At 41.8% G+C, this 10,102-nt stretch overlaps 1 protein-coding gene across 1 annotated transcript; it reads right to left on the reverse strand.

The window, feature by feature from the left end:
• Positions 1 to 271: 271 nt before the first annotated feature.
• On the reverse strand, positions 272 to 4,433 carry LOC121575861 (protein snail homolog Sna). The gene is made up of 3 exons (XM_041889152.2): positions 4,158 to 4,433; positions 3,093 to 3,605; positions 272 to 1,556 (listed from the first exon to the last, which is right to left on the reverse strand). Exons 1-3 carry the CDS (start codon positions 4,231 to 4,233, stop codon positions 1,369 to 1,371), a joined length of 777 nt encoding a protein of 258 aa, XP_041745086.2. The 5' UTR covers positions 4,234 to 4,433; the 3' UTR covers positions 272 to 1,368.
• Between the last annotated feature and the right edge of the window lie 5,669 nt (positions 4,434 to 10,102).

Here is a 10,102-nt window from a genome sequence, read left to right on the forward strand (position 1 = left end):
TATCCTAATTAACAGTAAAAGTAACAACACTTTTTTTCAAACATAAATTACTTTATTGAATGCAAATCCATCAGCTATGAAATATTTGAAATGGAAGTGAAAGACACACAAACACAGTAAAACATTGAAATAAGACTACATACAATCTGAACATTGCACTGTAAAAAGCCACCATATAGGGTTTAGGATTTTTTTGATCCATCAAACCGTGCCTCTATGAGACATGCTGTTTGGTCCCCTCGTTCCCCCAGTTCTGAGTGTTTGATGCATAATATTAATACACTTAGTCAAGATTTTTTTTTAAACAACAACTACCAGATGAGGTAAGAAGGCACGGCACATCTTTGGTTTAGAAATAATACAATTCATAAAATAAGTTTATATCTTACAAAAACGGTGGTTCTCTCTACCATTGTCGAGAACAATGGGAATATTTAACACTGTGGTAACCTGGAGTGCATGGCTTAGATTTTCATTCAGGAATTAAAACAACATTGAAGGAGCAGAGCTTCCATGAGGAATAATGACAGAAACAAATGGCTTTATCCTATCTAGGAAACACATCAGATTACAGTGGGGCTTGGTGTGGTCAAAATAACGGCTTAAGACGAACCCACTGGAGACAAAAGCATACAAAGGGACCAACGGACTCCATCCTCTTTGTGATGATGACATACTTCCTCTTTCTGGGGGCGGTGGAAGTCACCTGTTATCGACCCAGTAGAGGTCAGGGCCAGAGCACCTGTTAGCACCGTGTCTATCTACACCACTCTACCAGGGACAGCTGTGTGTGTGTGTGTGTGTGTGTGTGTGTGTGTGTGTGTGTGTGTGTGTGTGTGTGTGTGTGTGTGTGTGTGTGTGTGTGTGTGTGTGTGTGTCATGCTGAGAGATGTATCCCACCCACACACCCCTACATCTCTCAGCAGCTGTGTCTGTGTCTAGGCCATGATTATCCTGAGCTGGCCTGGCCAACACCGAGGCTGGGATAGACTCAAAAGTACACCGGCACACTAACCCCCATGAGTCCACAATATATATGAGGAAAAACAATGTTGGGACTGGGAGAATGGCAGGATTACAGAGTTCAGAACATCTACCAGATTTGGCTTGCAATGGGAGGAGTTTGAAAAATGTGTTCCTCTTCTTTCTTTAAATGTGTTTGAAACAGAGAAACTGAGATGGCTATGGAAGTTGCATTCAAAGAGATATGAGCCAGGGTCAACTTCCTCTCCTACTAGTAAATGGTGGATCCATGGTCTCTGTTGGTAGATTGGTTCAGGCTCCTCTGGTCTTGCTGATGGTATGGGTCTGTAGATGCCCCCACCACCCTGAGGTCTCTCTGGGGATAACTGCCTGGCTCATTCCTGCTCACGCTGTGGAGGAGGAGCAGCAGCTGGCTGCACTGTGTTTCTGGAGGAGGGACATGCGGCTGAAGGTACGGGAACACACACCACACTGGTACTTCTTCACCTCAGCGTGGGTCTGCAGGTGCGCCCGCAGGTTGGAGCGGTCAGCAAAGGCACGGTTACAGTGTTGGCAGGAGAATGGGCGTTCACCTAAGGAGGAGGAGATGGTAGGAGGAGCATGGGTTAGAGATGCATGACACTAACTGTGACTTTAAGGACCACACACACCGCACCGAATGTTGATCTGCTGTTCGTCTGCGTGGTGTGTTTTAGGGACCATCTGCTGATGGACGTCTGACTGACAACATTTTCGCACAATTCTACATGAAGATAGACACAGCAGGCAATCTGTTCAGAGGTGCTAAGTACTCTCGGCCCGCAAACGCTATTGTTGTGTCCGAGCCTTTAAGCCTGTGTCTGTGTATGAGACAGGGTCTGTGAACCTTGGCTTTGAACAGCAATAAAGTGCAAACTTTTCTCCCCCACACAATTATATCAATTTGGCTGTCTCGGGCTCAGCAGAGTGGTTCATTAACACCTTAGTGAATCACCCTCACAGCTCATTTAAAGGGTATTGATGAACCTGGTGTCAAGCTGGGTGAATCACGACCACACTTGAATTAACATGATTAAATCAGTGCCAAATTAGATTACTACTTTCAAGTTGTTGCTGGTAGTAAGTGGCCAGTTTGATAGCTGAGCGCTTCCTTACGCTCTTTGTCCCCTTCATCAAAAGATAATCCAGCATTCTGTTCTCTCACACAGTAGCCAATGATAAAATCATTCTCAGTAAATCAATGTTACAGTAAAGGTAGAGTCACAATAGAGCCCCAGAGTGGAGGTGTCATAATACCCATAAAACCTAGAGGTCAAACAGGGAAATGGTTCCAACCATTTTTCCACCATTCATTTTTCCCATTGGGGATTTTAGAAACACTTAAAATATGGGCTGTGTTTCGTGTAGGCTTACCCTGGCATGATGTTTTGATAACCATCTAAATCTTTCTCGGACAAGGTGACTTTTATCAATATATTCGGCTCTCAGATTTGAAAATGCTAATTAGCAACAAAGTAGACATCATGCAAGAGTACAAATCCCTGCAAGCTCCTGCACGTCATCTCTAGCTGGCAGCTTTGCTAATAGGTACATTAAAAGAAATGTAGCCAATTTATTAATTACTACATTTAGTTAACATTAGATAGTTAATCCAGAGATTCTAACCTTTTCCTCAACTTCGCAGTCTCGTCCAGATCATCATGGCATTTGTAGTTCTTTATGATAGCCACATTATCAGCTAATTAGCATTTCATTTTTGGGGGGTAAACAGAGGTGAATATATTGATAAAAGTCACCTTGTCCGAGAGAGATTTACATGGTTATAAAAACGTCACGCCAGGGTAAGCCTACACGAAACACAGCCCTTATTTTAAGTGTTTATAAAATTCCCTAGGGAAAAATCAATGGTGGAAAAACTATTGGAACTATTTCCCTGTTTGACCGCTAGGTTTTATGGGTATTATGACTCATACTGTGGTACTCTATGAGTGATCAATGACCAATGAGCCCACAGGACTTCCTCATGTGCTCATGTCTACCACTACAATGTAATGATGATCCAATCAACTGAGTAACCAATCCTCCCTTCCACCAAAGTCATACCAAATGGCAAGTGTAGGAGTTCTTACCAGTGTGTGTGCGAATGTGGCCGCGCAGCAGCCAGGGCCTGGAGAAGGCTTTCCCGCAGGTGGGGCAGACACAGGGTAGCGTGTGTGAGCGGATGTGCATCTTCAGAGCCCCCAGGCTGGTGTACTCTTTAGGGCAGTGCTTGCAGAAGAAGGCTGGCCTTGCTGCAGTGACTGGGGCCACTCTCTCGTCCTCATTCGGGGCCCCATGACTCTTGGTGCTGGTGCGTTTGGGGCGCTGAGGGGGGTGGTAGGTGTCTGTGGGTTCGGGGCTGGGGGGGTCAGAGGTGCGCCCCTCGTCCTCCTCCCCACTGCTACTGGCACTGCTGCTGAGGCTGGAGGGGGAGCTTAGGTCCAGGGGCCCAGGGGTGGGGGAGGCATCAGTGGGGGATGTGGGGACGTAGAGGGCTGGAAGAAAGCTCACGTCCCATACCAGTCCCGTTGTGTAACAGGTGGTAGCTGAGTTGTTGTCCCCTGCTGGAAGCTCAGCTAGTGGGTACCTCTCCAGTGAGGTGGCTGAGGGATGAGGAAGAGGTTTAGAATACAGAGGTACATTTACAGCACAGTTGTCAGATACTAAATATGTTTTCATCATGTACATATGATTCATGTAACTGGAACGACACAACACAATAAATAAAAAAATATGATGAAGTTTGGATAGGCCACATAATTTCAACTTGTAAAGCAACAATTGCCCTGTCAAGTTTCTACAGAGCATTTTACACCAAAAAAAAATGAGGTTTCAGCAAAGCTGAGATTTCATGGGCCATTTCCTCCCACATATTTACATGGGGTAGAAACATGAATGGTAGCTCTGTGCAGTTTAGGGGGAACTTTTATAATGGAAAACTTGAAAACAGAGAGAGTATCATTTGTAAAGGTTGCCAACATGGAGAAGGTTTGTTGAGGCAACACTTATGATCATGTAAAAAAAAAAACATTCCCAGAGGTTTATTGTAAGGAACACTAATAAATAAAACAGGTGGCTCCTATTCTGTAATGTGTTATGCATTTATGTAATGCATTCAACTTCATACAATGAATAAATAAAGTTAAGCTACTCACCATTTTGACACTCCAGTTCACTGTAGTTGGGTTTTTTGTTGGCGAAATACTTTTTGACCAAGAAAGACCGAGGCATTTTTCCACTTTGCGATATGTGTGCGCAAAATATCAACTGGTTCAAACTTTGGAAATAGACAGACGTCTTAAGACTTAGATCCACATGAGAATAGCGGCATATAGAAATAATAAAATATTTCTGAAACGTATAGTCCACCAGTTTGTCTGAACTTGTTCAGCTGTGGACCATTGTGTGACTGTCTCTAAAATGCTGCTCTCTCTTCTGCTGAAATACTCTGACACAAGCAATGGGGGTGTGCTCGCCCTGAGGGCACACCCCACCTCCGTATGAGCGCAGGAAGGGACACTCGCTAACCCATTCCTAAACAAAAACATGTGCCCCAAAAGCGATAACAATGGCCATCTATCAAATTGACCTGCAGACAACACACATCAATGCAATAGTTTTGACCATTCCGATTACGCAAATTTGACACTTGAGGGCAAAAGCGCGCTTACCATAAACAAATTGACCCATTTGGAGACGTGCATGGAGACAATTGCGCAAACGTGTCAGATCACTAAACAGCTCATTTATTCGACTTCAAGACAATAATGATTGTTCTTTAAGACGCCAGTATGTCTGAAACAGGAGAATGATAGTTTAACTACTGTGTATGTCGATTCTATCAATAGGCGCATAGGTCCACTGGCCTACAGTCCAACTGATTAGGCCACATAGGGCGCGACTGTACTTTATTATTGTTTTGTTCAGATTGATCAACGTGCAACATTTGGATAAAGGACCCCTTATTCAGATACGATAAATAGTTTAAGTATTGTGTGACTAATACTTGGCAAACACTTATTATGTAAAGAAAAATCAACCTGGTGTCAAGAGTATTTCGTATTATTCTTTCAGTAAATCTGAAATTTGCAAAACATACAATATGTAACAAATTTGGAAAATGTGTTATATGTTACGATTTCGCAACGCGTACAATATGTTACGAATTTGCAGAACGTATGATATGTTATGAATTCTAGCTAGGTGGCTAGGAATTAGGTTGAGGGTTTAGGGTTCAGGTTAGGGTTAAGTTTAGGAGTTAGGTTAAAGGGTTAGGGTTAGGGAAGGGTTAGCAAAAAGGGTTAAGGTTAGGGTTAGGTGAAGGGTTAGCTAAAAGGGTTAAGGTTAGGGTTAGGGGAAGGGTTAGCTAACATGCTAAGTAGTTCCAAAGTAACCACCTGTCTTATGTAACCATACCAAACGTAACATATCATACTAAGAATATTATCTAGGATTTACGTACAGAATAATACGAAATGCTCTGAGACCAGGTTGAGGAAAATAGGTCTGATTTACAGTTGCCACCAGTACCTTGGTTACTCCTGGTATGTCATGGCGCCACCTTTTGGGCAGAAATAGTAGGTGAAACAAGTTCGAGAGCAGCAGGTTTCAGTTCGATAAGTATACACAAGATGGCTCTATGTCACACATTTTTCGAAGAGTGGTTGGCAATGAGTCACCTGCAGAAGTAGAGAAGTTTGAAATCAATGAAATGCAGTTAATTTCCATCATTTGCATTGGCCATGCAACCCATTTATCATGAACAATTTTCAAGTCAGAATTACAGATAAGCAGCCTGGTATAGAAGTCCACTACAGAAGTCCAGAGAGGACATATGAATAAATAAAGAAAATCCCTAGTTTTGTCTGGATCAATAAAAAATAAAAAAATTGTGATCACAACATAACAAAAGTTGTTGTGTGGAGATCAAGATATAAACTATAAATAGGAGTGGCAGTACTGATGATAGGCTGCAGAGCCCAGGGTTGATCAGTACATTCGTTTTTATTTTGATTAGAGATTAACCCAGGCAGAAATTGCATTATGTCTGTCAGTTATAGATGGCTTCCAGTTTTGGCTCCAATACAATTCAAATTTAAAGACATTTTGAAATGGATTGAATGTGGAATGTGGAATGTACAGTGCAAGAAAAGTTAACATTGAGGTCTGTGGTGGCAGACTACCAGTGAAAGTTTACCAGACTACCAATAAAAGTGTATTTTAATCTCTTTCATAGTTTTTACAGGGAGGTTGGCCTGTCAATAGCAGCAAAAACACAGTCACAAACAACAATTAACAAGCAGTACAGAAAAATAAAACTAGTAAAACGGATGAAGTGAATCACATGTTGAGGTTTCTAAATACTCCAACATTTCATGAAGGCTGCAGTCTATTTGTAATTTCAGCCACAAATGGTGAGCAAAATATTGTGGTGCTGAAGGACAGCTCTATGGAAGTCCAGAGAGGACATAAATGAAACAAAATGTTGTGTACCAGTGCAACGTCTGCATAAAGCCTATATACTTTTCAAACAATAGGCCTATTGTATAAAAATATATTTTAAGCTCAGTCAAGAAGAAACATTACATAATATTTTGTTTGTAAAAAATAAAAAAATAAAAAAGATTGCAGGTGTGAGAGGGAAAGAGAGACAGAGGGGGGGTCCCTGGTATTACAGTGTTTACTTAGTAAAGGCATGGCTTGTCCTTGGCACCTGCTCTCTGCACAGCCAGGGACACTGCTGGGTGCTGCCTCCTTGTAGGGATGCACAAGAGGCTGCTAAATGTCATGTTATCCAAAAGGATACCAAGACGTAGGCCTACGTTTATTTTATCCTTATGACCTTGACAATCACCCTAAAATCCCCTGTGTGTATGTGTGTGTGTGCAGGGCCGGTTTAATGCAGAAGCTTACCAGGGCTGAAGCTCCTGGGCCCAGGCCTGTGAGAGGCCCAAGAGGAAGCCAAAAAAAACACACAAAAAAACATATTTTTTACACATTTTTATAAAGGAAATATGTGCTGTATATATTATATATGTAGTATGTATTTTGTATTTTTTTTACTGCAACCACCAACCACAGGAGGACTCAGGAGCCTGCTCTCAATGAGTGTAGACAGCCTGCTGCTGTCGCTCTGCTAATCATCAGATGGGGGAGGAGAGGAGGTAGGGGGCCCACGTGGGTAACTGGGGGGCTCTGCCTTGATTGGATAACTGATTAATAAAAAATTAAACAATAAACTGCATAATAAATAAATGTGACTGGTCAATTGTGTGAGTCAGGGGCTGGGCCCCCTATGGCTGTTATTTTGTTGTATTATAATAATTGTTTATCCAACCACAGGAGCCCGCTCTCAATGTTCAACATACACCAAATAGAATAATTTTGTCACAGAGTATAAATAGTTCATAAAAAATAACTGTGGATTAAGAGTTATCACGAGCACATCTGCCAAAAAAGGAAAAACCAACATAAAGTGTCTTAAAAGGGTGTTGGCCACCACAAGCTGCCAGAACAGCTTCAATACGCCTGGGCATAGATTCTACAAGTGGACCTAAACCATGGCAGGAAAATGCATCTCACACCAGAACATATACTTTGTATCCCGGGTTTACTCAAGTGTTTCCTTTATTTTGGCAGTTACCGGTATACCTACAGTCGGGAAGACTGCAGTTTGGGCAGCATGCATGCCAAATAATAGTCTACAGTTTGTTGGGTTGTGGCCATGGACATAAAATCCATAGAAGGGTTTTGTAACCTCTTACAGTGGCAATTTGACTGTTAAACACATGGGTAGACTAGCAATGGATGCCAGTCCTGACTTGAATGGGAATTACCATCAGTGGATTATATTTCTCTGGTTGGTTGCTGTTGTCAGTTTGCCTTTAGCAGATTTCAAAATACAATCGTGGGAAAAACGTACAGCTTGGAAAGCAAATGCCTACTGCTGAAAAGAGAAGATTAATCTGTCTGTAGAACCAAAAAATGGTTATCAACAACTCCTAATTTTTTGCTAACAGCAGCACTGTTTTTAGCTCATCTTGAGTTAGGCTATTGGCACGAGCGCACCGGCCATCACCACGAGTAGCCTATGGCTTCCTCTTCATCATTAGGTCAGTGTGCCACTGGAAATTATATTTAGTAGCCTACTGTACCCTATGATATACAGTATAAGTCAAAAGTTTGGACACACCTACTCATTCAAGGGTTTTTCTTTATTTTTACTACTTTCTACATTGTAGAATAATAGTGAAGATATCAAAACTATGAAATAACACATATGGAATCATGTAGTAACCAAAAAAGTGTAAAACAAATCAAAATATATTTTGAGAGATTCTTCAAAGTAGCCACCCTTTGCCTTGATGACAGCTTTGCACACTCTTGGCATTCTCTCAACCAGCTTCACCTGGAATATTTTTCCAACAGTCTTGATGGATTTCCCACATATGCTGAGCACTTGTTGGCTGCTTTTCCTTCACTCTGCGGTCCGACTCATCCCAAACCATCTCAATTGGGTTGAGGTCGGGTGATTGTGGAGGCCAGGTCATCTGATGCAGCACTTCATTACTCTCCTTCTTGGTCAAATAGCCCTTACACATCCTGGAGGTGTGTTGGGTCATTGTCCTGTTGAAAAACAAATGATAGTCCCACTAATGATAGTCCCCTGTAGCTCAGTTGGTAGAGCATAGCGCTTGCAACGCCAGGGTTGTGGGTTCGTTTCACAAGGGGGGCCAGTATGAAAAATGTATGCACTCACTAAATGTAAGTCACTCTGGATAAGAGCGTCTGCTAAATGACTAAAATGTAAAATGTAAGCACAAACCAGATGGGATGGCGTATCGCTGCAGAATGTTGTGTTAGCCATGCTGGTTAAGTGTGCCTTGAATTCTAAATAAATCACTGACAGTGTCACCAGCAAAGCACCATCACACCTCCTCCTCCATGCTTCACGGTGGGAACCACACATGCGGAGATCATCCGTTCACCTACTCTGCGTCTCACAAAGACACAGTGGTTGGAACCAAAAATCTCAAATTTGGACTCATCAGACCAAAGGACAGATTTCCACCGGTCTAATGTCCATTGCTTGTGTTTCTTGGCCCAAGCAAGTCTCTTATTATTATTGGTGTCCTTTTAGTAGTGGTTTCTTTGCAGCAATTCGACCATGAAGGCCTGATTCACACAGTCTCCTCTGAACAGTAGATGTTGAGATGTGTCTGTTACTTGAACTCTGTGAAGCATTTATTTGCGCTGCAATTTCAGAGGCTGGTAACTCTAATGAACTTATCCTCTGCAGCAGAGGTAACTCTGGGTCTTCCTTTCCTGTGGCGGTCCTCATGAGAGCCAGTTTCATCATAGCGCTTGATGGTTTTTGCGACTGCACTTGACATTTTCCGGATTGACTGACCTTCATGTCTTAAAGAAATGATGGACTGTCGTTTCTCTTTGCTTATTTGAGCTGTTCTTGCCATAATATGGACTTGGTCTTTTACCAAATAGGGCTATCTTCTGTATACCAACCCTACATTGTCACAACACAACTGATTGGCTCAAAGAAATTCCACAAGGCACACCTGTTAATTGAAATGCATTCCAGGTGACTACCTCATGAAGCTGGTTGAGAGAATGCCAAGAGTGTGCAAAGCTGTCATCAAGGCAAATGGTGGCTACTTTGAAGAATCTCAAATAAAACATATATTTTGATTTGTTTAACACTTTTTTGGTTACTACACGATTCCATATGTGTTCTTTCATGGTTTTGGTGATTTCACTATTATTCTACAATGTAGAAAATAGTAAAAATAAAGAAAAACCCTGGAATGAGTAGGTGTGTCCAAACTTTTGACTGGTACTGTCTATGTATATACTGTATATATATTTCCTCCTAATATTGTACAATCTATGTGTCACTTCATTGGCCTGGGCTATTGTTTGTTTGAATTGAATTGATCTCCGTTTGTCAGTCAGAGTAGCCACTCATGTCGATCATTTGTGTGGTATAAAACAAAATTCAGTTTAATTTCTTCTGTCATGTAAGTGACTTAGAGTTGCATGAAATGCTTTTTTAAAAGGCAAAAAATAAAATCAAACCCAGCAA

Source organism: Coregonus clupeaformis, chromosome 10 (assembly GCF_020615455.1).
Source record: "Coregonus clupeaformis isolate EN_2021a chromosome 10, ASM2061545v1, whole genome shotgun sequence".
Classification (NCBI taxonomy): Eukaryota; Metazoa; Chordata; class Actinopteri; order Salmoniformes; family Salmonidae; genus Coregonus; species Coregonus clupeaformis.

What these genes read in the sequence shown, in the direction of transcription:
- LOC121575861 (XM_041889152.2), bottom strand. Translation starts at nt 4,233, where the DNA reads ATGCCTCGGTCTTTCTTGGTCAAAAAGTATTTCGCCAACAAAAAACCC. An exon ending in TGAACTGGAGTGTCAAAATG is followed by an intron (nt 3,606 to 4,157) that starts GTGAGTAGCTTA and finishes CTCATCCCTCAG; the next exon opens with CCACCTCACTGGAGAGGTAC. An exon ending in CCACATTCGCACACACACTG is followed by an intron (nt 1,557 to 3,092) that starts GTAAGAACTCCT and finishes CCTCCTCCTTAG; the next exon opens with GTGAACGCCCATTCTCCTGC.